This window comes from Miniopterus natalensis, chromosome 4, assembly GCF_054644295.1.
Source record: "Miniopterus natalensis isolate mMinNat1 chromosome 4, mMinNat1.hap1, whole genome shotgun sequence".
Taxonomy (NCBI): domain Eukaryota; kingdom Metazoa; phylum Chordata; class Mammalia; order Chiroptera; family Miniopteridae; genus Miniopterus; species Miniopterus natalensis.
The window spans coordinates 41,254,153-41,279,657 of NC_142084.1; the positions used below are offsets into that span (position 1 = coordinate 41,254,153).

The 25,505-nt window shown below is 43.4% G+C and overlaps 1 protein-coding gene across 1 annotated transcript in view; it reads right to left on the bottom strand.

Moving 5' to 3' along the window:
* NR3C2 (nuclear receptor subfamily 3 group C member 2) overlaps positions 1-25,505 on the bottom strand; it is a 283,104-nt gene that overhangs the window by 28,516 nt on the left and 229,083 nt on the right. Inside the window, exon 8 of the mRNA XM_087816506.1 lies at positions 4,215-4,345. Coding sequence (XP_087672632.1) covers positions 4,215-4,345 — 131 coding nt within the window. The remainder of the gene's footprint in view (positions 1-4,214; positions 4,346-25,505) is intronic.

Below are 25,505 nucleotides of genomic sequence, written 5' to 3' on the forward strand. Positions count from 1 at the left end.
ATATACGAAGATTAATGAAAGACCTTCATATTTTTGTGTTATCAGAAGTTCTAAAATTGTGAACAACCTATGTGAAATATTACTTACATATTACTGTGGTGACTGAAATATATTGTACCAATTTTCCAGCTAGATATTTTAGAAGCTGAAACAAACCCACAAATAAAGAGGACTTAAGCAAAACCTCAGATTTTGGAGGTCTGCCCAGATTTTCTGAATTTACTTATTAAGCAGCACGGCTACTGGAAATTGTCCAGAATGTACTGGCTGGAGAAGAGCAGAGAGACAATGGCGGAAGCCCGTCTGCTCTCCTCTGTGAGCAGGAGGGACACAAAACTCTTGATGCCATTGCTAAAAAGTCTCCTAATATGCTGGGCAGAAGCTGCTGGGCAGCAACTTCTTGTCCTAAGTAAGAGGAAGGGTATTCAGGCATTCCACAGATTTGCAAAATAAGTGTACTATAGCCCGCAGTTTCTGTGATTCATAAAATTCTTATTTTCCTACCTTTTTACTTTGCTTTCCTGCATCTATAAAAAAATCAGAACGGAAAGCACTGAGCTCCTTGGAAGCTAATACATCAACCTGGACAGCTTCAAAATCATATCAGAGTTGATTATAGGCTGGATGATTACATGTTCAGGGAAGGACAAATAGGTCCCAGTTGTTTGTATTGAAATATACAAATTAATAAATAATACAAGAATAAACTTTCATGTACTCAGAACTGTAAGCTTATTTTTGCCCACCCCTGTATAGTAAAGGGTGTCTTGAGTAGTCAAAATTTATAAAGAATTAGTATCGCATGAAGTTTTAGAAAAAAATATTTCATTAAAATTTTCTATCATCTTGGGGGTGTGTGTGTAAGTATATATTTAAAACATCTTTCTAACCAGTAATGGTTAATGACATAGCTTGGAAATAGGAACGAGATCAGTCACTGACTTTAGAGACCGTATTTCCAAGGTTACATTCCAGAGAGGAAAAGGAGCCCCCGAGAAGCATGGACACCTTGAGGAATTGAGGAGCAGGGACAAAGAGCCTGGATCGTGAGCCTGCAGGCAGATGAGGGGTTGCAAACTCAGCCCTAGAGGACATGGGCTGAGTGTAAATAGTGAGGGACGGTGGGGCCTGTGGCAAAAGAGAGACCATGCCCTGCCCCTGGCAATCAAATTCTATGAAAATAAAACAAGACAAAAGGCCGAAAGCAACTTAAAATCATGACCTAGCCAAGCAAAACACAGCTGCGAGGTGCAGCCACCTCCCTGCCAGGCTGCCTACGGCCCCCTCTGCTGGAGTCCACTAACCCCTCTCTCCAGCCCACTGTCCCTGTGGCTGTGAATGCACCACCAGCCCACCTCTGCAGTCCTTGCTCCCTGCTCCGGGGATGGTGGGACAGCACTGGACGTGACGTCCACAGCCCTGGGGAGAGTCCTAACTCACAGAGGGTACTGAACAAATAACACCTGGTGTCTGTTCTGTCAACTCTAGAATGGGGCCCTCAATCTCACAGGGTTGTTTTAAGCATTAAATGAGGTAATATGTGGAAAACACCTCAAAAACTGCGAGGTGCTAAACATACATGAAGTGGACTCCGATCTGCGGTCACCACTGCATGCCTGTTCCTGCCGGACCTGGCCGAGGCTCACTCCTCTGCAGACCCAGTGCCTCTTTGCTGGAAATAACATCTCTCCTTATCCATCCTGCCCTCGTTATCTCGGCCTCTTTCTTCCAAACGCCTATTGCTGCCTCCCCAGCTCTGATTCATGGGCCGAGGAAGGGCTGGGCAAGCTCTGGATGCCACAGCTTCTCTGCTTAGGCCAGGTGGGCGGTCACTCAACAACTGCAACTCCTCTGACGTCCATGCCACTCGCCCTGGCATCGCTGGCATCCAGAATGTGTCTCAGTTTCCTCGGTGGCCACAGCATGTGACTGAGGGATTTCCTCTCCAGACGGTCTCCTGCCATCATTCTTGGTCTCACCCTTGTCCGATGTGAGCTTCCTCAAATTCCTTCCCGTTTGGAAATGCCTGTGCCCTTGTCGGAGGAAAAGGTGCTCCATATCTGTGCCAAGGCTAACCCTGTCCTCTCCTGTCTCTTCTGGCATCTTATGCTGTCAACTCATACTTGGTTCCAGAAGCCTAAAAAAGCTTCCCATCCAACCGCGAGTCCTGGCCATCTGGCACCTGCCCAGTGCCTAATGGTCAGCCCCACAGGCGTCTCAACTCGCTCTGTGCAAACCAGGCTGTTAGTTAGTCCCTGCTGGAAACCAAGCCTTGGCCTTCACACTGTACACCCCCCTCTCTGACAGCTGTGTCTCTGTCCCTTCGGCCTGTGCCATCCCCTTTCATGTAGTCAACTGGACCTGGTTTCATCTTTCTGTGGCATGGCAACTCCCCTCACCAGTACAGTCTAAACCGCAATTTTCTATAAGAATAATTTCAAGTTTCTATCTCAATATCCAAACTGTCTCCGTCTTTTGGCCTATTAATATAGATCTAAAAATTAACCTATCCTTTTAAAAAAAAATCTAAAATTTATCTTTATTATTGAAAGTATTACAGATGTAATCCTTTCCCCCCCATTGATCCCCTCCACCCCTCACCACCCCCAGGCCTTCCCCATACTATTGTCTGTGTCCATGGGTTATGCATATAAATTCTTTGATTAATAAACATTTTTTTACTTCATAAAGTCAGCTCCAAGTCCGAACATTAACACACGTCTCTTAATGGTATCACTGCCATCCTGGTCACTTTTCTGTGCTCAAAACCTGTGTCACTTCTGACCCAGACCATGTTCACTTTCTCTTCTGGTCAGTTGCCAAGGCCGACTCTGCAGTGTTTCTTAAATGCATTTGCTCCTGTCCATCGCCAGCCAACCATCATCATCATCCGGGCCAGCGTTTCAACAGCCTCACAGGTCTCTGTGCTTCTAGTCAGGATAAATCCTGTCTTTGCCTCTCCCCACCCCGTTTCCTCTCTAATCCAGCGTCCTGCCAGACACATCTTCATAAAGCCATAAAACACAGCCTTGATCACGTCACCCTGCTGCTCAAAGCCTTCAGTGCTGTATCCTCTGCCCACCCCGCAAAGGCCAGATGTCTTCAATAGGGACTGAGATCCGGGCCCAGTCTACATCCCAGCCTCATTCCCCACTCCTCCCCAGCCCAGTATAACCGGATGCACCTTGGAAAATTAAATACTTAAATACAATAAAAAATTAAAAATTAACAGGCATAACACCTCTCCAGAAGTAAGTGCTATTGCCTGGAATGCTCTCCACATTCCCACGCCCACTCGCACAGTTCCTAGCCGGGACTGCCGTCCCACTCCTCAGACCCGACCCGCAACCCTCCCCAGCTCTCCAAGAACCACGCCCCCTGGAGCCCTCCCGCATCCCCAGCCCCGCAACCCTTCCCCAGCTCTCCAAGGACCACGCCCCCTGGAGCCCTCCCTCATCCCCAGCCCCGCAACCCTTCCCCAGCTCTCCAAGGACCACGCCCCCTGGAGCCCTCCCTCATCCCCAGCCCCGCAACCCTTCCCCAGCTCTCCAAGAACCACGCCCCCTGGAGCCCTCCCTCATCCCCAGCCCCGCAACCCTTCCCCAGCTCTCCAAGGACCACGCCCCCTGGAGCCCTCCCTCATCCCCAGCCCCGCAACCCTTCCCCAGCTCTCCAAGAACCACGGCCCCTGGAGCCCTCCCTCATCCCCAGCCCCGCAACCCTTCCCCAGCTCTCCAAGGACCACGCCCCCTGGAGCCCTCCCTCATCCCCAGCCCCGCAACCCTTCCCCAGCTCTCCAAGGACCACGCCCCCTGGAGCCCTCCCTCATCCCCAGCGCTGCCCAGGCTCCTCCCTTCTTTGAGCGGCCCCAACACTCCATCTCTCTCACAGTAGACAATCCCTTCCACAATGTATTAATCTACCTACAGTAAAACTCCCTGAGGGCAGGGACAGCGCCTCACTTACTCAGTCCACCATACACATAACAGACGATGAATATTTAGTGGTTGGGCGAAGGAGAAAGGGACGTGCTCTTTCCTATACCCCAACCCTCATCCTCTGCAAGTAACCTAGTTCATCAAAGACCAAAGCCCTCCTCTCGGCTCTTCAAACTTTTCCTTTTTATACCAACTACCTGATACTCTAAATAGGCTACTCCCGAAAGAGGAGATGATCTGACACGGCAGAAAAGCACGCGGGTGGCACCGACTTACTTGTGCTCAGCAGCAGCAACACTTTCATGATGGTGTATTCTTCAAAGGTGAGCTGCAGTCGGACGAACTGAAGGCTGATTTGGTGCATCCCCTGGCACAGCTCATACATGGCAGACTGATGCATCTTCTCTCTGCAAAGGGAATGAAAAAAAGGTCTCAGAAAACAAGGTGCATTGTCAAACCCAGACTGGCAGCCCAAGGCGGCCTAACAAGATCTGAGCCAGTCTTCCTTTGGGCGTCAACATGGAGCAGATGTGCGTTTTAAAGACAAACTGGATGCCTTTCGCAGTGACTGGTAAATGGTGTCGAGACCAACACCGCCATGCCATTTACCAGCACCCTGAAGAATGTATCAGAAACACTGACGCCAGCCGTTCTCAGTGGGCCATCATTTCATTTTGTGTTGAATAACCCTGACTGACTGCGCTGTGTGTTGTTCTAGTGAGGTCATCCAGAGAGCAGAGGAGCCACTGTGATGCGGAAGGAAGCCCTCATCAGTCAGACACTGAGCACTCGCTACTGTATTTGGAAGGACTGTGCTGCATGCTATGAACACAAGACAGTGACGACCAAATCTAGTTTCCACATGGACCCTCCCCCACACTTACAGAGGCCTAGAAATATGTTTGTTAACTGCTTGCAGAAGCACGTTTAAAAAGGGAAATTAGACACAATTTGAAGAGGTGAGAACCTTCACTCAACTCTTTCTGGTAAAGGGAGAAAGCGAAATGGGAGTTGGCCACATGTTTCCATTAAAACAACCAACCAACCAATCGTCTCCCTCCACGAGGCCCAAATGTTTCCATAAAAATCCACAATATATTACCACAGAAGTCATTACTTCCTCTTTCCATGAGAAGTGAGACATCACTTAGTTTTTTTAGATGTATTTTCTCATAGTAATACATTTTTGGGGAGGCCCTGGGTAATTACTGTTTTATATTGAGCAGAATGTAATTAGTGAAAAAGAGACTACTAGTGAAAAATGGGAAAGGACAAAGGCCAAAGAAACAGAAAAAAAAAAAGGTCATGGAGTCTATGAATGACTGAAAGCAGGTGGGCATCAGTAGGAAAGCAACACTGTGATGCCGCTTCCAGGAAGCACTCTTGGATTCAACTGGAAGAAATCTCATCTTGATTCTGAAAGCCATTTGTAAAGAACCCACAATGCAACACAGAACATTTTGCTCTGCATTGTAATTATTATTATGTCTCTCATAATAAGCTGGAAGCTATTTCAATTAAGGGAATATTTTAAACACATACACCCACACAAACACACACAGAGAATAACAGCAGGAGCCTATGCATCTACAATCCAGAATTAACAATGCAAATAAATGCTCATATGTTTGCGACGTCTGCTTCAGATCATTACATCTTGAACATGACAGAGCTAAGGTCTGCTGTGTCTTCCTCCCTGACCCCATTCATCGTCCTCATGCAAGGGAACCACTCACTTTGGGTGGTTATCATTTCCTCACAGGTGTGTATATTTTACTGCACACGTATGTATCCACAAACACAGCACACAGTACTCTGTTTTATGTAAATTTGAAACCAGATATGCAATCCGTCTGCAACTTACTTTAATTTTTTTTGTTAATCCTTGCCCGAGGATATTTTTCCCATTGATTTTTAGAGAGAGTAGAAGGGAGGGAGGGGGTGGGGGAGGAAGGACGGGGGAGAGAGAGATAAAGATGTGTGTGTGTGTGTGTGTGTGTGTGTGAGAGAGAGAGAGAGAGAGAGAGAGAGAGATAAAGATGTGAGAGAGACACACTGATTGGTTGCCTCCCTCACGTACATGCCCTTGACCAGGAATCAAACCCTCGATCCTTCAGTGTGCAGACCAACGCTCTAACCAGTGAGCCATACCAGCCAGGGCTGCAACTTATTTTATTCAATGTTGTCATTCTGAGATGCATCCATTTTAACACAGGTAACTCTAAGTTAGTTCATTTTCACTGCTATAAGTTTCCCTCGTGCGGCTATCACAATTCACTAACCCGTCCCACTACTGCTGGGCGCCTGGGTGTTTCTTCCTTACTGCTATGAGCAGCGATGCTCAAGGAACATTCCATCTCCAGGACACAGAACAGGGCAGAACAGCTGAGCCACAGGTCTGTGCACATCCACTGTTTTCCTCCCAAGCAGCAGGAGGTGAGCATGTCCTTTTATTCCACGGCCCACCAACACTTGTCATTATCCAATTTAAATTTTTTGCCATCTGATGGGGGTTAAAAGAGTAGCCCCACTGTTGATTCTGTTTGCATTTCCATTATCACTGGTAGGCTGAACATTGTTTCAAATGTTTTCTGACCATGTGGGTTTTTTCTTTAGTGATTTGTTCCTTCATATCTTTGCTCATTTTATTATAAGCTTTTTTTCTATTACTAATACCATATATTTTTTTAAAAAAATATTTTATTTATTGATATATATATTTTAATCTTCCCCTAAGGTTAGAACCCGCAACCTAGGTATGTGCCCTGACTAGGAACTGAACCTGCAATCTTTTTGCATATGGGACAATGCTCCAATCAACTGAGCAACCCGGCCAGAACACTAATACTATCTTTATTCCTAGTATTTTTTGCCTTAACAAGTTTTAGTGATATTCACATTATTCCTTCATTATTTCCTCCCTTCCTTCCTGTCTCTTTCTTTCTATGGCTCTTTCTTTAGAATTTGCCTGGTAAGCCCCCTCTTTTTAAAGCCCTTATTTCTAAACTTCCCACATAATTATATTTGACATATGTCTCTCTAGATCTTAAAAATCTGAAAGCCTTTGTATTTTAACAGCTCGGTTTTAATCTGTTTTCGTTTATCATGATTACTGGTATATTTGGACTTTTCCCCCACCATTTTAACTTTCTCCTCTCCTTTCCTTCTTTCTTTCTACTAAATCCCTCTCTTTGCTCCTCCACTGGGATTAGAAGGTATACATTCTATTTTTTGCTCTTGAAATAATTAAGTTATAAACTTATTTACTTAAACATCGAAAGTTAATCAATAGCTTTTCCATGAGAAACAGAAAAATGTAGCCTACTTTATCTTTGGTCTACTGCTTCCCGTCTTCCACATTACTGCTCTTTCGTCTTTAACTTGCAACTTGTATTCAAATCACCCCTGAAATTGCCTCTCTCACACCCACACCCCACGTCTGTTTAGAGTCTGCGTGGTTCTTTGGCCACCACTGTTTCCTGCATTTCCCTCTTATTGAAGAAGATTTTTGTGGGGGAAATTCTCTTAGTCGCTGAATGTTCATCTTTCAGTCTTAAGTTGTCTGGAGATGTCTTTATTTTACCTTCATTCCTGAATAATTGTTTAAAAGTTACAGATTTCTAACTTGACGGATAGTGTCCCTGAGTGTGTGAAGACAGAATTCCACCCCACCTGGGCCTTTACTGCCGCTTTTGGGAAGTTTCATCTTAGTCTAATCATCATTCTTTTCTAGGTAACCTGCATTTTCTTTTTTAGCTTAAAAAATTTCCTTTGTTAATTTGATGTCTGCAGTTTCACTGTGAAGTACCGAGGTGCAGGCTGAGTCTTATTTCTCCTGTTCAGGGCTCAATGTCCTTATTTGACTTGCAAGTGTAGGTATATCTTCAGCTCTGAAATGTTCTTAGCGATTATTTCTTTAACTATCACCCCCATTCCATTTGTGCAATTTTTTCTTGTTGAATTCCTATTAGCAGTGTGTTGGACCTTCTCATTTTGTCTTCCACATTAACCTCCCTTTAATATTATTTATCTTATCACGTTGTACTGAATTTCTAGGTGATTTTCTCAGATCTATTTCCTAACAATTTTTTTTTTTTCTTTTTCTGTGTCCACTCTATTGAATGTCTACAGTGTTTTAATTATAATGGCAATATTTTTCAAGCCTAGGTGCCTAGAAATGCTGTATTTAGTTTTTTCTCACTTATTTTGCATAAGATATTTCTTACTTTATAGTTACATCTTCTCTAAATTATATCTTTACCTATTATATTTCTAAATACTTTTAACATATTTATTTTATAGTTTCTCCCAGAAGTTTTTATTTTGTTCAATTTTTTGGGATGCTAATATGCATGTCTACCATGTACTGTTTGGTTATATTAGTCTTCTGGGTGAAACCCAGGGGCACGGTCTTGTAGATGGGACTCTGTAGGAAGTCTTAGCATTTGTAATTGTCAGGGCTATATGCATTTCACTTGTTCTGGACCAGTTTTTATGTTAATTTCTCAGCTTGAATGCTTTTTGCAAGACGTGTAGTTTAAATTTAGACCCCACACATGATGTGGTGCAGGCTTGTGTTTCTTGTTTCTTTCAGTTTCCTTGCCATGTACCTGGGCTGGCTGGCTGGCTTGTTGAGTTTTACTTTCCTTGTTAGTAGACAGAAAAATCTTCACAGATCACTGGTTCTATGTAGGGGGCTCTATTTCAGGCCTCAGCCCTGCTGGAGTTTCAGTTCTCGTCTGCTGTTCCTGTTGGTGTTCTAATACCCACCCCACAGGCATCTATCACATCCAATGGTTTGTGGGCCAACTGTAGCTTTAGCTCCAAGTTAAACCACTCTAGCTGCGAATTCCTAGTTCTCGCACTTTTTTTTTCTTCTTTTGAGCTTGGCTATATAGTTAAGTCTTTTTTTAAAATAAAGAATTTATATGGTGTTTAAAGAAGAAGAAAAAGCCTCATTTCAGTTCCAGCATTCTGATTGCTAACTACAAGCTTCTTAAAGGCAAGCTCCGGGCCTGGCTAACCATTTTGAATGTCAAATAGAATATGATGGAGGAGTATGTGTCAATCATAAATATTTGCATGAACAAATGAAAGAGAGAAGAAAAGTAAAAAGGAGAGAGAACTATGAAGACAACAAAAATAATCGAAGACACAAATTTGCAAATGATAATGAAGATTCAAGAAAAATAATACTGAAAACTTACAGATAAAGTGGCTAATACAACAGACGTAGCCTTTGTGAAGCTCTCAAAAAGTTTCTCAAAAAAGGACAAGATTTAGGCTGTAAAATGGGGTGAGGCAGATTGTGAATCAGGATGTCCACAGAATATAATGAAACAAGCATTTGAAGCAGTGCAATTAAAAGTGCACTCGTGCATTTGATCCCTTAAGCTACCTTGTGCTGGATGCGAGGCAAGCACCCTTGGCTTTGTCACAATAGGCCCTAGAGATGTGCAATCCATCAGCCCTTCCATGTGCTGACTTTGTGAGCCTGGGATTGTGTGGCTCTTGAGACCCAGGCTTGTCATATGTAAAATAGGGATAATAATAATAATTCCAAACTTGCAGGGATGTAGGAACCAATTGTGCAGAAGTTTTTAAATTATTAAATACTGTACGCATGTTAGCTATTTTTAAAAAATATAATGGAGAGAGTAAAATTCTTCTTGAAAGACCAATGATCATTTTGGTTAAAACAAACCAAGAGCCCTGGCCGGTGGGGCTCAGCTGGGGGAGTGCTGTACCATGCACTGAAAGGTCACAGGTTCCATTTCCAGTCAGGGCACATGCCTAGGTTGTGGGTTTGATCCTGGGTTAGGGAGCACACAGGAGGAAAACAACTGATATTTCTCTCACATCCATGTTTCTCTCTCTCTCCCCCTCTCCTTTCCCCTCTCTCTAAAAAAAAAAAAAAATCAATAAAAACATATTTAAAAGCAACAAGAAATAATCAAATTCTTAAAAGGACTTTTCAGGAAAATAATACTGTGTTATTACTGTTGTTATTTCCATGTGCAGGATGGGAAATCAAGAGACCAACCAGAGAGAAGGCCGATTTTTCAGGAGGGTGGAAGGCTCCTGCCTCGTGCAGAACATGAGAACTAAACACATCTGTGTCAAAGTGTTTCTGTTATCGGATGTGGTAACTAAACATCTACACACAGATTAGAGGCCACTTAAAGAGAGGCCCGAGATGCTGCCTGAAAACAGATTAGAATGCTAATGGGAGACCGCACACCTAAAGAAGGCATTCTTTACATCATTGTGAACGGCATCTCCAAGTCTTGAAGCACCTGAGTAACCCCAGGGTCTTCCCTTATGGGGCGCCCACCATGCACAAAGCTTGCTTTCTTCTCCCTAATCCTCACGATGCCTTGTGAAGAATGATCCTCATGCATGATAAGGAAATTTAGGTCCGTGATGCAGCCAGGAGCCAAATGCAGGTGTGTGTTTTTTACTTCAAAACTCATGCCTTGTATCTATGAGTTTGTTTCTGTTCCATTTTGTTTGTTTTGTTTTTTAGATTGCACATATAAGTGAAATCATACAAGAACAGAGTAGTGGCTGCCAGAGGGGGCAAGGAGACAGGAAGAAAGGAGGAGAGAATTGAGAAGTACAGACTTCCAGTTATAAAATGCCATGGGGATGTAATGAACAGCACAGGGAATATAGCCAATAATATCGTAATGACTATGTACGGTGACAGATGGTTACTACACTTATTGTAGTGATCACGTCATAAGGCATATAAATGCTGAATCACTATGTTGTACACCTGAAACTAATATTGTATGTCAAACAATCGTTAAAGAATTAAAAATTAAAAAAAAAAATACAGCCCTTATGCCTTTTCCTCTCTCCATGCTACGAGCCCAACAGTTTTTAGCTCTTTTCTCCATAATGTCGCTTTACAACCTCATATGTTTCGTTGTTATATTCACTCAATTGTTTATCCTTTGGTCCCCATTATGTGATAAGATTTTGTGTTTTCAAATTCCATTGCTGTTCGTACGGCATGAAACTGAGTTCTCTAAATGAAGAGTGCTGTGTAATTCAACCTAGCTTGAAATTTCAAGAAAATAGGCCACCTTAAAAACATACTTTGCATCACATCATTTTTGCACAATTAGATTAAATGCACAGAAATGTACATCCAAAGAAGTTGAAACAAGGACAATTTTTTGGCATGACACAGACATTAATTTTGCAGTATTACCTCACCAAGATCTTTTTGTGACACGCTTTTATTCATTTAATAATCTTACCTCATTTTGAGTAGAACAATGTAAAAAATAAAATGGACTACTTTGGGAAAGAGATGAATTTTGTATAATGCTTCTAAAAGATGAAAGTGAATGCAAACGCCGCCCTTGGCCAGTGGACTAATATAAAGGCAGCAGGAGATTACTGAGTTAGGAAATATCCCTACATTAAAGTGAGCACCAGACCTGAACACCTGACAGCCAGCAGTCTCTACTTGTGAATCGTGGACACATCATCCATTTCTAAACACTGTTTCATTTGCAGGAACAGAATAACCTCTGCTTTTGGATAAATAAATAAATACAACTACCAAAATGTGCATAGAGACCAAGTCCAATTCCAAAGACCTTGGTTGAAATCTATGAGGAAAATAGTTCTCAAATATTTTTAAAGAAACCCTTCAGAAAAAAAAAAAATTTCTGGAGTTTTGTAAACTTGTCATTTTCTCCAACTAGGACACCAATTTTATTCACAGCTATCATTTCATCTGGTCCTCTCTTGGAACAGCCACTGCACTGAACTATAATCATATGATCATCTGAAAATAGTTTTAAAATAATCTAATGTTTCCAAACCTAATTCACTTGGAACAAAAGTGAATAATCAGAGTTAGAAAACACTTTTTTCCTGGCTTTTGAGAAAATGTATGGTTGGAAGTGGATTGTATTCACATAAGACAGGAAGTAAGAAAAAGGACCATTAAAATCAGAGTGGGAAGGACAGCCACAATTTAAAGGATTTGTATGCGAGCTGCCTCTTTGTGACTTAGCTAAACAATCTGAACAACTTTTGTATGTGTAGGGCCCTCTTGCCATCATTATATGATAACAGTGTTGCCCTGTTTCACATTATGAGAATACCAACAGCTGTCTGAAGGAACACTCTTGCTTTAGTACTCAAGTACCAGCTTGCCAAGACACTACCAAAAATACATTTGAAAAAGTTCGTCCTCTAGTTATCCGTAGGCCCATTTGGAGGCAGCTGATTTGGGAAATTATTGCCTCAAACTACAGGCAATCCTGGAATCGCATTCATGTTCTACTCTGATAGGCAGATGCTGACACACAGGCACCTGTTAAGCCCGCAGAGCATTCCAGGCCGGCCTGACCGCCTACAGGAACTCCTCAAGCTGTGGTCTTCCCTCTACAGGGAACACGCAAGCTGACTTCTACTGAAAGAATCTCTGCAAGAACTGAAACCATGGTCTCTAAGATACCTGCACACTCGTGTTCACAGCAGCACCATTCACAGTGTCCAAAAGGTAAAAGCAACCCAAGTGTCCATCCACAAATAAATGGATAAACACATGCTACGACACGGATAAACCTTAATGGCACGCTGCTAAGTGCAATAGCCAGTGCAGTACCTAGAGTAGTCAAACTCATAGAAAAGGGAAGTAGGATGGCAGTTGCTGGGGGCTGAGGGGAGAGGGAAAGGGGACTTGTTTCCATAGCAAGGTGAATGTACTTAACGTTATAGAACTGTATATAAAAATGGTTAAGATGGTACATTTTATGTTACTGATATTTTATCACAATTAAAATTTTTCTTAATTAAAAAAAAAAAAGTCTGCAAAACATGATCCTACCTACTATACTTCGTTTGATAGCGATTAAGAAACTAAGATTGTGTTTAATTATGTAACTCCTCTTAGGGTTCAGGCTTTTGATTCCTTCTCTTAGAATATATAAAATATTTCTTTTATCCCCTACTTTGAGGACTTGCCTTTTTTGCCTTTTTGTGTCTTGCTGTATCAATGCTTTTATGGCAAGCTGTACCAAATGCCTTTTGAAAACAGGAAGAGTAAAAATCCTTTAATAAACCATAATTTCGAAAACCTCATCAGAAACAGCTCACCAAAGGCCTGTCTACGGTAGTTTGGGTACAGAAGGGGGAAGGGGGGAGGGAAAAGAGAACTCCCTTTATCACTCCTTTCTCTTTCAGAGAATTCATGCTTCATAACTGTAATCCCCTCACGTGGGCTGATTTTATAAATGATGTCAAAGCACAGAGGGTCCTGACTCCACTTCCAGGAGCCCATGAAGGTACAATGACATTTTTTAACTAGAAATCCTTTAGCCAAACCCCTTTATTTTAGGTAAGACATCACTTCATTTAGTAAGTACCTACAAAAATAAACCTTCAAAGTGTTTCACATTAGCCCTTGGATTACACAATAGGCAACTCTGATTCCTTTGAAGGGCTGTGTCCTTCCCGATAAGAAGTCACATCTCTTTCTAGGATTGATTTGTTATGTTTATGGTGCATTGGTCCAAAATTATGTGAGTGCTTAATAAGTACCTGGCAGCTACTGAGGACAGGTACATCCAATGACTTCACAGATGTTGAGTTGTGCTTCAAATATAGAAACAAACACCCCACAGCAATGCTCACTTAGGACGGCACTTGAGAAGTCCCTGGAATCTCAAGAAGAGGCCTCTTAGTGAACATGTTTGCTAACATGCTATTACTTCCATAAATTGCCCTAGGGTGTGTGTGTGTTTGTGTGTATGTGTGTGGGTGACTGCTAGAGTGTATACAGCAATAGTGTCAATGAGAGTTAAATAGCTTGAGTGGTGTGGTGCACACACGTTATCACAGCAGATCTGAAAGACCAGCCCTTCCTTACATCTGATACTGCAAACCGCATCGTTACATCTGAGTAAATCTAACATCTTGTTATATGGTCAGTGTTAACAGATGGTCCCTGTCTCAGCCTTATTATTTTCCTAAAAAACAGATGCAGAAACAGGTTTTTGTTTTTTCCCCCCAAGCTTTAATTAGAATAAAAATGACCTCAATTTGAGCATTCAAATTATTCCAGTTTATGGCTTTTAATTTTTTTTCATAGTCTTACTAGATTTTTCCTTAACGGACAAATAAGATATCTCCGTAGGAGGACCATTTTCCTAGTTGCGGTTTTGATGTCTGTTCATTTTAATAGTACTTACGTCATTTATTTACAGCCGGGGCAGATCCAGATAGCTGGCGAATGTTTTTTGTGGTCATTGCTTCACTGGACACTCTGCCAGGGAGATTGGTGTCCCAATGGTCTCCATGACACCCATCTATTCTCATTCATTTTACATGGTCAAGCCGAGTAATAGTTAACAGCCAATTCAGGGTTTTGTTTGTCACCTTAATTGATGTTCCAGAAGGGATATGTTTTCATAGAACTGCCCTTGGACTTAAGCATCACAATTTCCACTGGCTTTAATGGATGTTACACAGATCAAAATAACACCTGACGATCTAAAAATCTAGAACGGGCGTGGTTACATGGCAACCATAATTTACCAAGGACAGTCCTAGAAATCAGGAAATAAATTTTTTTACCATAAATTTTTTATAGTCTTTGGTAAAACATTGCTCTGTACCTTAGATTTTGAAATACTATATGGTTAGCAGTTTCTTTGGGGTACAAGGACACATGTTTTTGGTAGAGGAAAGAGAACACACAGCTATGACCCCACTGTGAAAACTCAGATTTTAGAGAAAATTACATTGGGGGGTTGTCTCTGATAAATCACACATTACAACGATGTTCTGGCTTGACTAAAGGTTTAATCTTAGTAGTCACTGAATTGTGAATTTCACAGGCTAGTTACAATTCATTTAAAAAAAGTGATTTCTAAGCAAAATGTTCATGACTCTCCCTATCGTATCATGTGAGAAATGCCTGTGCCTCAGATATGTGACTAAATATCTCCCTCTAGGATAAGGAAAGGAACATGGCAAACTGCAGAATATTAAAAGAGAATATTAGCTCACTGTCTGCTACCTCTACCAATGGTAGGGGGCTTTGGCCAAGGCAAATACATGGATAGCACTGCATTCGTTCCTGCTGGAAGGGCCTCCTACCCGCAGCCCTCCGGTAAGGGCTCAGAGGCTGGCCCGATCCTTCCCCGACACGCTGAGACCTAGTGAACCACATGTTTTGATACTGGGCTTTGGTAAGGAAGTTTATATGAGTCCTTGACAGAGGAGCAGGAGTAATTCTTGATGAAATAAAGTGACTTACTTATTCCAAGTGGAAAAAAAAGAAAGTCAAATCTCACTAAAAATAATAATCTAGGATTTGAATCCAAGAGTCTGCTCTCAGAGCCTGGACTCTTTACTGTTAAACAAGGGTCAAAACACCCAACAGGGTACTTGGAGCCCTATGAGCACTGAACAAGTGCTCACTACGTTAAGACTTATGGCCAGAATTGCTCTGCTCATAGAAAGGATATAAGAGAATGGTATTCTCTAGTGAAGGAATTTTTTTTAGTACTTCCAAGCCTCATTTTTGTAGGCTGTAGACTTTAATACTAATTTCTGGAAATTTAATGGTTTGCAAACCACAGATGGTTCAATAGAAGACAGGAAACCTTCGGTGACTTCAAATAGGGACATTTGCAATAGATACTTAATTTTAATTTTAAATAGAATTGCTTAATTTTAATAAACGACCATAGTTTCCTCCCTTGTAAAAAGGAGCTATAAAAGGGTAAGATTCCCACTTGATAACTGGTGAGTTTCAAGAATGTGAACAAAGTTAACAGCTGAAATTAGAAGTGTTGCTAGACTACTGTTTGGGTGAAAGGTGATAGCAAATCACTTTTTCCTAGTGCAATAAAATATTTGTATCAACCTGCAACTTACGCTCTTCCTGATGCAAAAGTGACATTGTTCTAGCAACCAGAGCCTGGCATAGGCTATAGAGGAAGGACTTTCACTCTGATGAGGGTGCAGCGTTGCTTCCATAGCAACAGCAGAGTGGCTCCCCCTCAGAGGTGACTCCGGCAGCGTGTGAATGTGTCAGGGTGGGGATGTGGAAGGTACACAACTGTGCTCACTTTACAGGATCACAGATTCCTTCTTCCACCTTGAAAGTCTTGCTTTGGAAGAAGAAAAGAGCTAAACCTCTAGGGACTGTTATCCCAGACACTATTCATTAATCAAGTGGGGTCCTAGAAAACATTTTCGGGCAGCCTAACTCTGGGTGAAAGGCAGTTCCCAAAGCTGATAAATCATTTGCCTTAAGAAAAAAACCCCTATGCTGTTCAACTCGATTAATTTATTAGAGATTGGCCACGTGTCCTTTCTTATTACTGATTCCGAACATCTGTCACAGAGCAGATTTTGTTCAGGACATTCTGAACAACTACATCATTCATCACTGCATGAAATGAGTATCACACCAGCAGGCCACTCCACCAGCAGTGACACCTGCTTCCCGTAAAGCGTCAACACTGAAACACACAAGACACGCGCGCAAGAAATGACAGGGACACAGCGTGTATGTAAAGTACGGTCTGAGCAGGGCTTCTCTTCACCCGCTTGTAGGAAATGACTAGTCAAAGCTGACACTGTAAACGTCTACTCTTCATTCTGTGAACTTCTGAACTTCCTATAATCAGGAGGCACTGGCCATGTAGTCTCTCCTTAACAACACACAAGTGAGTCTTTGGGGTTTTGCATTCATCGCCCAGAAGCAATATGTTAAGGTCAACAGTTCAAGGGGGTTGGGTCCTTGAGATCTCTTGAGCAGACAGGAACCCAGTCCCTGGCCAGGCACTGGCTCTGGGCAACAGAGGGAGAGAGGAAGGGAGGGGGAGAGAGAGGGAGGGACGGAGGGAAGGAGGGAACAAAAGGTCATATTGAAGTAAAAGAGCAATTTTGCATTGCCAAGTTAGGGGCTGAGCCCCAGGTCTTCAACATCTGAGCCCTTTAATATCCCCGTGATATCAGAAAGGAAGGAAAACAGACTTAGATAAATAATTCAAACTTTGAACCACAGTTTCCATTTTTCTAAGAACATTTTATTTCCCATTTGTGTTCTTTACACATTGGGCATGTTATCACCCATTTTAAAGAATAACTCTTATGAAAGATGATATATGACTGGTCAATGAAGGTTCCAAATATAGACAGTCCCTGCCACCACTTAATTAAACTCAACATTGGCTCCAAGGAATCCACACTGTGGGTAAGTGTCTGAAAACCAAGTTCTACGGTCAATGTACAAGCCTATATGTAGTCGAAATATTCTGAGTTTTGGACTGAGAGACATCTGGGCTCAAAACTTAGAGCCACTGTCTCCTCGTCTTTAAAGGAGGAGTTATACATTGCTGCCTCCCAGAGCTGTGAGGGGTAATTAGGATAACAAACTGGAGATAGAGTAGAGCACAGTGCCTTTCACATGCTTTCAGCATCAGCTCACATCATTTGAACTCCCCCTCTAAGCAACTTGACTCTTGACTAGTCTTGAACTCTAGGGTCCATGTCAATGGGGAATGTTAGGAACCGAATGTGTGCGTTTCACCAAAATCCATATGTTGAAACCCCAACCCTCAATGTGATGGTATCAGGAGGTGGGGCCGCAGGGAGGTAATTAGGTCATGAAGGTGGAGCTCCTGGGATGGGATTAGTGTTTTAGGAGCAGCAGCAGAGATCCCACAGCCTTTTCTTTTTTTTTAAAAAAAATATATATATCTTTATTGTTGAAAGTATTACAGATGTCCCCTTTTTGCCTCCATTGATCCCCTCCACCTCGCATCCACCCCACTCCAGGCCTTCCCCATACCAATGCCTGTGTCCATGGGTTATGCTTATAAACACACAAGTTCTTTGATTAATCCCTCCCATAGCCTTTTCTTTCTGCCACTGAGGACACAGTGAGAAGGCACCGTCTGCAAGCGAGGAAGAGGCCTCACCAGAACCCGACCATGCGGGCACCCTCACTGTGGTGTTTTGTCACAGTGGCCTGAGTTGACCAAGACAGAGAGGGATATCATACCTGTAGCAAAAAGGGAATTCGGAGTTTATAAACTGCCAATTCCATTGATTCTAGGGAGGCATTGTCTATTTCAAGGTGGAGGGGCACAGGTGTGGGCCAAGTCAGACAGAGGCTGCCAGAGTGTAAATTTGTACACGGGCCGGGGCACACTCCAACCTCGGAGCCAAGGATCCAGACACACAGGTGAGCTTTAAACGAGGTAGATGAAGGTTGCCCAGTAGGACACCCTTTTTGTTGGTTTTCTCGCCCTTCTCCACTGTTTCTTTCAGAAAAGTATCAATCCCAGAACCATTCCCAAAATTAAATGACCTCTTCAGAGGTCATTTACACAACCCTCCAAGTACAGAACCCTATGAAATTAGCTTAGGGTTTGTGGTTGGAAGGGAGGGATATAAAACTCAAATCATCATTCTTTTGTGATACAGTGAAAATGGATAATCATGTGGCTCCATTCTGGTTCTAGAAGTATCTAAACAAAGACACCAGTCCACAGCGCATTTCACACATCATGACGCATGCGAGTGTGTTCTCCGGCTTTAATCCAGAGGGCACCATCCAAGCCATCATCCTTGTGTCTTCTGACATGTGTTAAGGGAGGAAGCCTGGAACCCTCCTTGTTTCTGTAATTTATCAGTTAAGCCATTCCTCCCCTGCCCAGTTTTGCAATATAATCACTGCATCAAAATTAAATTTTCTCTGTCAATTTTTCAATGAAGACATACACTCCCGTGATTTTATGATGTATTGTAGAGTATTTTTAGCTGAAGAGACCAAAGTTCTTGAGCATGCTAACTGAAATTAAAAACACGCTAATATTAGCCACCCTAAGCCTTTTAAAGATAACATATGATCTTAAACTGGTTTTGACTTTTATTCAAAATGAAAAATAGCTCCCTTGTGATTCCAATATAGTTATATATAGTTTAGACTGTTCCTTCCATTGGCAGCCTCCTATTTGTTTTGCTTTAATTTCATACTCTACTGGCAATTATCCAGCTTCATTAACCACTTAGGAAATCTCTCAAGTACACTACAATGCAAGAAAAATTAACACACAGCAGTGTTCTTGAAGTAAAACTTGAAAAAAAAAAAAAAAAAGCTCCACAAAGAATGAATCCTTTTCATTAAGTTCACATGCTAAGCCCTAAAAACACTGTAGGGACAACCCACACCAGGAACCTTGCTTGTGACCCTTGTGCTACACAAAAAGTACTCATTAAGAAACCTAAAGTGGTCACTGAGTGCCAATTACGCAGAAAGCATTTTGCTGGATATTATGAAAAAATTTTAAATGCATACTTTCTGTTCTCGTGGAGTTCATGGTCTATCTGGAGTGAAATGTGTATAAAATACACAAATCACCAAAGAGTTGATATAGAAAAAAAAAGTTTGTGGAGGAAAAAGTCCCTCTTGAGTTTGAAGGTAAAAGGAGTCATTAGAGAAGACGTCATTGAGAGAGGGAAAGAAAGTGTAAGGAGTGAAAACACAGCAGGGGGAGGACAGGACTGGGGAAGGGAAAAGCTAATTTGGCAGGCACAGAGTTTATGGAGAGGAGCAGCAGGAAATAATGCTGAAAACAGCATTCGATATTAATTAGTTCATCAAGGACTTGCTAGTGCCAGACGGTAGACTAGTGGCTGGCGCTGCAAAGGCGAGCCAGACAGGCCAGGTTCCTGCCCCTGCCCCCCCCCCGACATTATGGGGGCAGGAGACCTACTACAAAGAAAATGAACACATCACACCACGGGGAGGAGCGGGGTGGAGGGGTCTGCTCCAGATCTGGTGGTCCGGCTACAGCTGTATGAATAAGGGCTACCTGAAGGTGAGACAAGACGGTGAGAAAAAGCCATCCTCCTACACAGAGCAAACACCAAACCTAAAGAGCTGAGTCAAGAATGAGCTTGGCTCCTTTGAAGCACCGAAAGGAGTCAGTGTGGCTAACCCAGGGCACGAGGACGTCCTCCGAGGGAACGCGCGCAGCCCCCCTTACCATGTTAAACACCGCCCTCTTGCAGCTACGCACCACCGTCGCAGGGGACGAGAGCCGCTGCCTAAGGCACATTCCCGGGGCACAGCGGGCGGCGTTTCTTCACAATGCTGCCTTTACTTTTAACGCTGTGGCAGCCAGCCGCCCACCGCTGGGGTGTGAGCTGCACGGCGTTTCCAGTGCCCGATCGGCGCCTGGTGTGCTGAAGCTGCTCCAGGAAGGTCTGCAGAACGAACGAACGAACCGACCGAGGCCCACCGATCTTTCTCCCGAGTGGCCCGTCACGGGAGGCAGGGTTGGTGCAAAGGAAAGCAGGCCAAGAAGTGAGTCAGAAGGTCCACCTATGGTGCTAGTCTTACATTAATGCTACTCTCTTCAGGGTTCTTATCTTTCCCAGGTAAGGACAGTCCCCGTCCCTTGTGTGCTCATTTCAGGACCTTTTCTTGAAGTGAGCAGGAACTCAGAAGCAGCACCCACACTCAAGCAGCCAGTTTCATTAAGCGCTCCCCTCCCCTCAGTTCCTCCACCGGGAATGTCTGGAAGTATCTCTTAACTCCAACGCTCCTTCTTAGTGTTCTGCTAGAGTTCATTAAGGAAAAATACTATTGGAAGAAAAGGGGATTACAAAATAGTCACGGGGATGTAGAGGACAACGTAGGGAATACAGTAAGAAATAGTACCGTGATGACCATGTGCGATGTCGGGCGGGTACTAGACTTACTGGGGGATCACTTTGTAAGTTACGTGTCTAACCACTATGCTATACACCTGAAACTAATATAATACTGAATGTCAACAGTAATTGAAACATTTTTTAAAAATTAAAAAAAAAGAAAACGGGAAGAAAATACCTCTTGTTTGGGGGGACTGTGCCTAACTTTCCTCTGTCCCCATCCATACTGAGTGATTATTTCTAGTTTGTAGCTTGCGAAACCTCCTCAGGCCCCACTGCACCCTCCTCTAGAGTCCCCTCTGTAGCCTCCTTTAGGTGACAAGGTGTCCTCTGTACCCCACCTCTGTGTAAAGGAGAGAGAATTCCACTCTGCAAGGCTTCTACCCTTTGCAGACAAGAATGGACCGTTTTCTCCCTGTGACAGTTTTTCTTTACTCAGGACTCTCAAGCTCACCCACGTGCGCAGGCCAGGCAAACAGCAGGCATGGGGGGAACCTCGGTGGTTGGGTCAGCATGTGTGCCCTCTAAAAGGAGCAGGCCTCCTGTCCAACAAGCACATGCTCAGACCTCTCTGCTGCAGACCCTGGCCCTCTAGCTGCAGGGACAGGGCCTGGGTTTTCACAGGGTTTAATGCAGGATAAGTGCAGAGGAGGACTTGTTTTCTTTTAAAGTTTATTCCCTCATAGTAAACCAGAAAAAAACACCCCCAAAACAGCAAGGGAAATCTCAGTGATGGGAGGAGAGAGGGTGGGGGGGGGGGGGAAGGGGGGAGAGTAGGAACAGGAGGAAGGGGAGGGGAAAGGGAGGAGATCAGAGACTAGAAACAACAGAGAACAGTGTCCCAGGGAACAGAGGGGAAGAAAGACATCCTATTGGGAAGAAGCAGAAAGAGAACAGAGGGGGAAAAGAGAGGCTGGGGACAGTGAAGGGGAAGCTGAGCCAGGCTCCATCCTACGTCCTGGCCTCTCTCATCAGAACTCCCATCCCTCAGCTGTCACTGGCCCTGGCCCTGACCCTCCTGGAGGAAAAGTCCAGTCACCTCTAGTGGCTCAGGAATAACAATGCCCAGCCTCTGGATGGGAGTGCAGAGCATAGCACATTCTAACTCCAGCCACACTCAGCCCTCACGTGGACACCGATTCCCCCTGACCGACAGTGACACAGCCTTGGAACGCACAGCCTGTGGAGGAGCCAGGCCGACAGGAGCTGTGGGACCCTAGATACAGAGGGACCTTCAGGGCACCATCCTGTTGGTAGAGTTGTTGGGGAGCGCTGACTAAGGACAACTGGGCTACGACAGCAGTGAGCCCTTGCTGGGCACACAACATAGGTGGACAGCACTCCATGAAGCATGAGTCGGGATGGCTGACAACTGAGCCTCGCGCTTTTCTCCAGGCGCTGCCGTCACAGTCAGCACTTGGTCCGGAGGATGGTGTGGGCTGAAGTCATGTCAGTGCTCACAAGGAGGCTCAGAAAGGGACACTAAGACTTAAACCCTCTCTCTTTTACCAACAATCCGTGAACCCAAACAAGGAAGGGTTCAGCACCATGGAGGCGGTGAAAGGTCACCCAAAACACATTTTTCATTGGGCTACCGCTTCAGACAACATAAGCCTGCTTCTAAATATACTTTTAATTCTAAAGCATTGGTTGAGTCTTCAAAGAGAGTACAGCACTGAACCTTCATTTCAGAAGTTAATAAAAAACATTTTGAAGAAATTTCATTACGGGCTTAAATGGGAGTTTTAATATGTGTACTGAATTGATAAGAGACGTGAATACTTGCACTGATCTGGCGCAATGGATGATAAGCGGTTTCAAGGTAAAAATGGAATAATTAATCATTTAGTATATATTTGAAAAGTTTTGAGTTTGTAAGAAAAGTTCTATGCTAATTTAAAGTATTAACTCATATCTTCACCTCAATGTTTAATAAAAAATTGGAAAGAATATTTTCCCTACTTTCCACCTTTCCTCCAAGTCCCACATCGCTAGTACAGGGGAAGGGTGAGATCTCTGGGACCTGCACATCTGTTTCGCAGCTGAAGACAAACAGTGACGATTAGTTATTGAAGTTCTGGTCACTGTCTTCGGCAGCAATGCGTCCATTCGTGAAACGGAGGCACCCCCATGTCACAATTCTTTATCATACACTTCATCCTTATGAGAGAGGACAACTTAGAAGGCCCCTTCTGGACTGACTGACAGACCGTCTGGTTCATTTGTTCAATAGCTCCTTTATTCAGCAAATATTTACGGATTACCTACTGTGCCTCGGACACAATGTAGGTGCTGGAAATTAAAAATGATGAGACAGAGTCTGTGACTTCAGTGAGGAGGTACCACTGAAACAAGGGTGGGTGGGGGATATGGACACCTGAAAAAGAGCTGTCAGCGCAGGTGAGAGGTGGTCCCAGACAGCAGAGGGCTGGTGGAGAGCAAGGCAGAGCCACATCAGCGCATCCTTCCCTCCGATGAGCATCCCGTGCTCCCCTGCACAAAACGCCAGGCCGCTTCCTTCACTTCGCTGGCAGGGCGCCGACGTTCAGGGACGGGCCAAGGGGAAGCACAGGGGCGTGCTCGGCAGAGATGCGTGTGCAGGCACCGGCAGGCGACGAGCAGGCGTGCTCCAAGACCTCCAGGCCACGTCTCACCGGCAGTTGGCGGCGGGAGTCACGCTTCCTTTCGGGAAGCTCCCCCTTTCCCTTGGCGTCTGCGACATAACGCTCTCCTGTCTTCCCTTCTTTAACCTCCACCTCTAAAATGTGTTCAAAACTTGTACCTTTAGCCCGGGCCTCTCTTTAAGTTTCCGACCTGTATAAATAACTGCCTCTTTAATATTTCCTCTTGGATAATCTTTCAAAGACAATTCAACTTTAGCATGTCCAAAATTGGCCTCCCTTACTCTTCCCTTCCAAACCCTGGTCCTCTATCCTTGTTCCCTATTCCAGGAAGTCACACCAACCAAATCCCACCTGGCACTTCAGGGAAGCCTGGAAGTCATCCTAGACAATGACCTCTTCCTCCCCTCCAACCGCTACTAGAATCCAACCACCAGCAATTCCTGTTGATTTTGCCTTTCAACATCTTTGCATGTCTCTCCATGTCCACCATTACAATGCCTTGCATTCAGGCCCTTCCTGCCACAGGGCCTTTGCACATGCTGGCGCCTCAGCCTAAATCAACTCTCCTCTTCCTCTACTTCCTTTGCCTGGTTGACACTAGCTTGCTCAATCCAGGGAGCCCTTTCCTGACTAGATCAACACCTCCCATGAACTGCTTGCTCTCAAAGCAATTTTCCTTTTGATACTTATCATAGTAACCCCTTTGGCATTCTTTGAATAATTTGTTCCTCCCATTAGACTGTTACGTTCCATGAGACAGGGACTATATATTTTTTTCACTATTCCAAAATCATCGTTTAGAACATTGATGCACATTAGTAAATACTCCCTGCATAAAAACAGGATGAAGCATGCATCTGCATTCAGACTTTAGTTGCAGGCCATCCTCTGTAACTTAGTTTCCCTAAGAAATACAGGGTCTGTGAGAGCACCCTGTAATAGAGCTACCACATCAAGCTCAATCTGACTACAAGGTTTTATGTCATTTCCAAGTGTTTCCTGAGAGTAGCTTTCTCCAGCCCCAGTCCTCTGAGAAAGATAGCTCTACCCAGTTCTTTCTAGTTGAGAGAAAACTTACAGAAGTATAGGTTGGGGTTGAGGTCAAAAGTTTTAAGAACAAGAAACAGACTTTTCATTTAAATATTATATAATAACATTTAAACTACTTATAACATTAGAAAGTGGCTTTTGCTGTTGGTTCCATTTATCTCTATTAAAATTTTCTAGAACAGATAAATGCTTAAAAAGCTTACATGACATTTTCTTTTTCTTTTCTTGGTTTATTATTTCTTATTTCCAAAACTCTTTAATGATATTAATTCTCTCAGGCTTCAAATATAAGGTGCTTTCTATTAAGTTTCATTTGTTAAGAAGGATTCTTACAATTTTGCACTTGGTTTAGAACCTGTACACTTGGATGTTTGCACACAATTAAAAATTAATAGATAACACCAAAAATATAGACAACAAAAGAAAAAAAATAGATAAAATGGACTTCGTTAAAATGAAAAACTTCAATTTTAAAAGTGCATCAAAAGAGATTATCTCCCAGTCAGGCATGGGTCAGCGGCTGAGCACTGGCCTAGGATCCAGGAGATGGTGGTTCAATTCCTGGTCAGGGCACATGCCTGGGTTGCGGGCTCGATCCGCAGTCGGGGGTGTGCAGGAGGCAGCCGATCAATGACTCACTCTCATCATTGATGTTTCTCTCCCTCTCCCCTCCTCTCTCTGAAATCAATAAAGACATATAAAAAAAAGATATTATCAAGAGAGTGAAAAGACAACCCACAGAATGGGAGAAATTTACAAACCATGTATCTGATAAGGGTTTCACATCCAGAATATATGAAGAACTCAGACAACTCAAGAACAAAAAGATAAGCAACCCAATTAAAAATGGGCAGAGGACTAGAATGGAAGTTTCTCTGAAGAAGGCATACAAATGGCCAAGAAGCACATGAAAGATTCCCAACATTAGGAAGATGCAAAGCAAAACCACGACGGGATGCCACTTCATACCTACTAAGAGACACACCTGTCAGACAGAGAAAGCACATACAGTAAGATATCACTCATATGTGGAACCTAAAAAAGCCAAACTTGTAAAAACAGAGAAGAATGGTAGTCGTCAAGGGCTAGCGGGTGGGAGAAGAGGAGAGATGCTGTTTAAAAGTACTAACTTAACTTGTAACATAGACAAACAAGTCCTAGAGATCTGGAGCACAGTACACTGAAT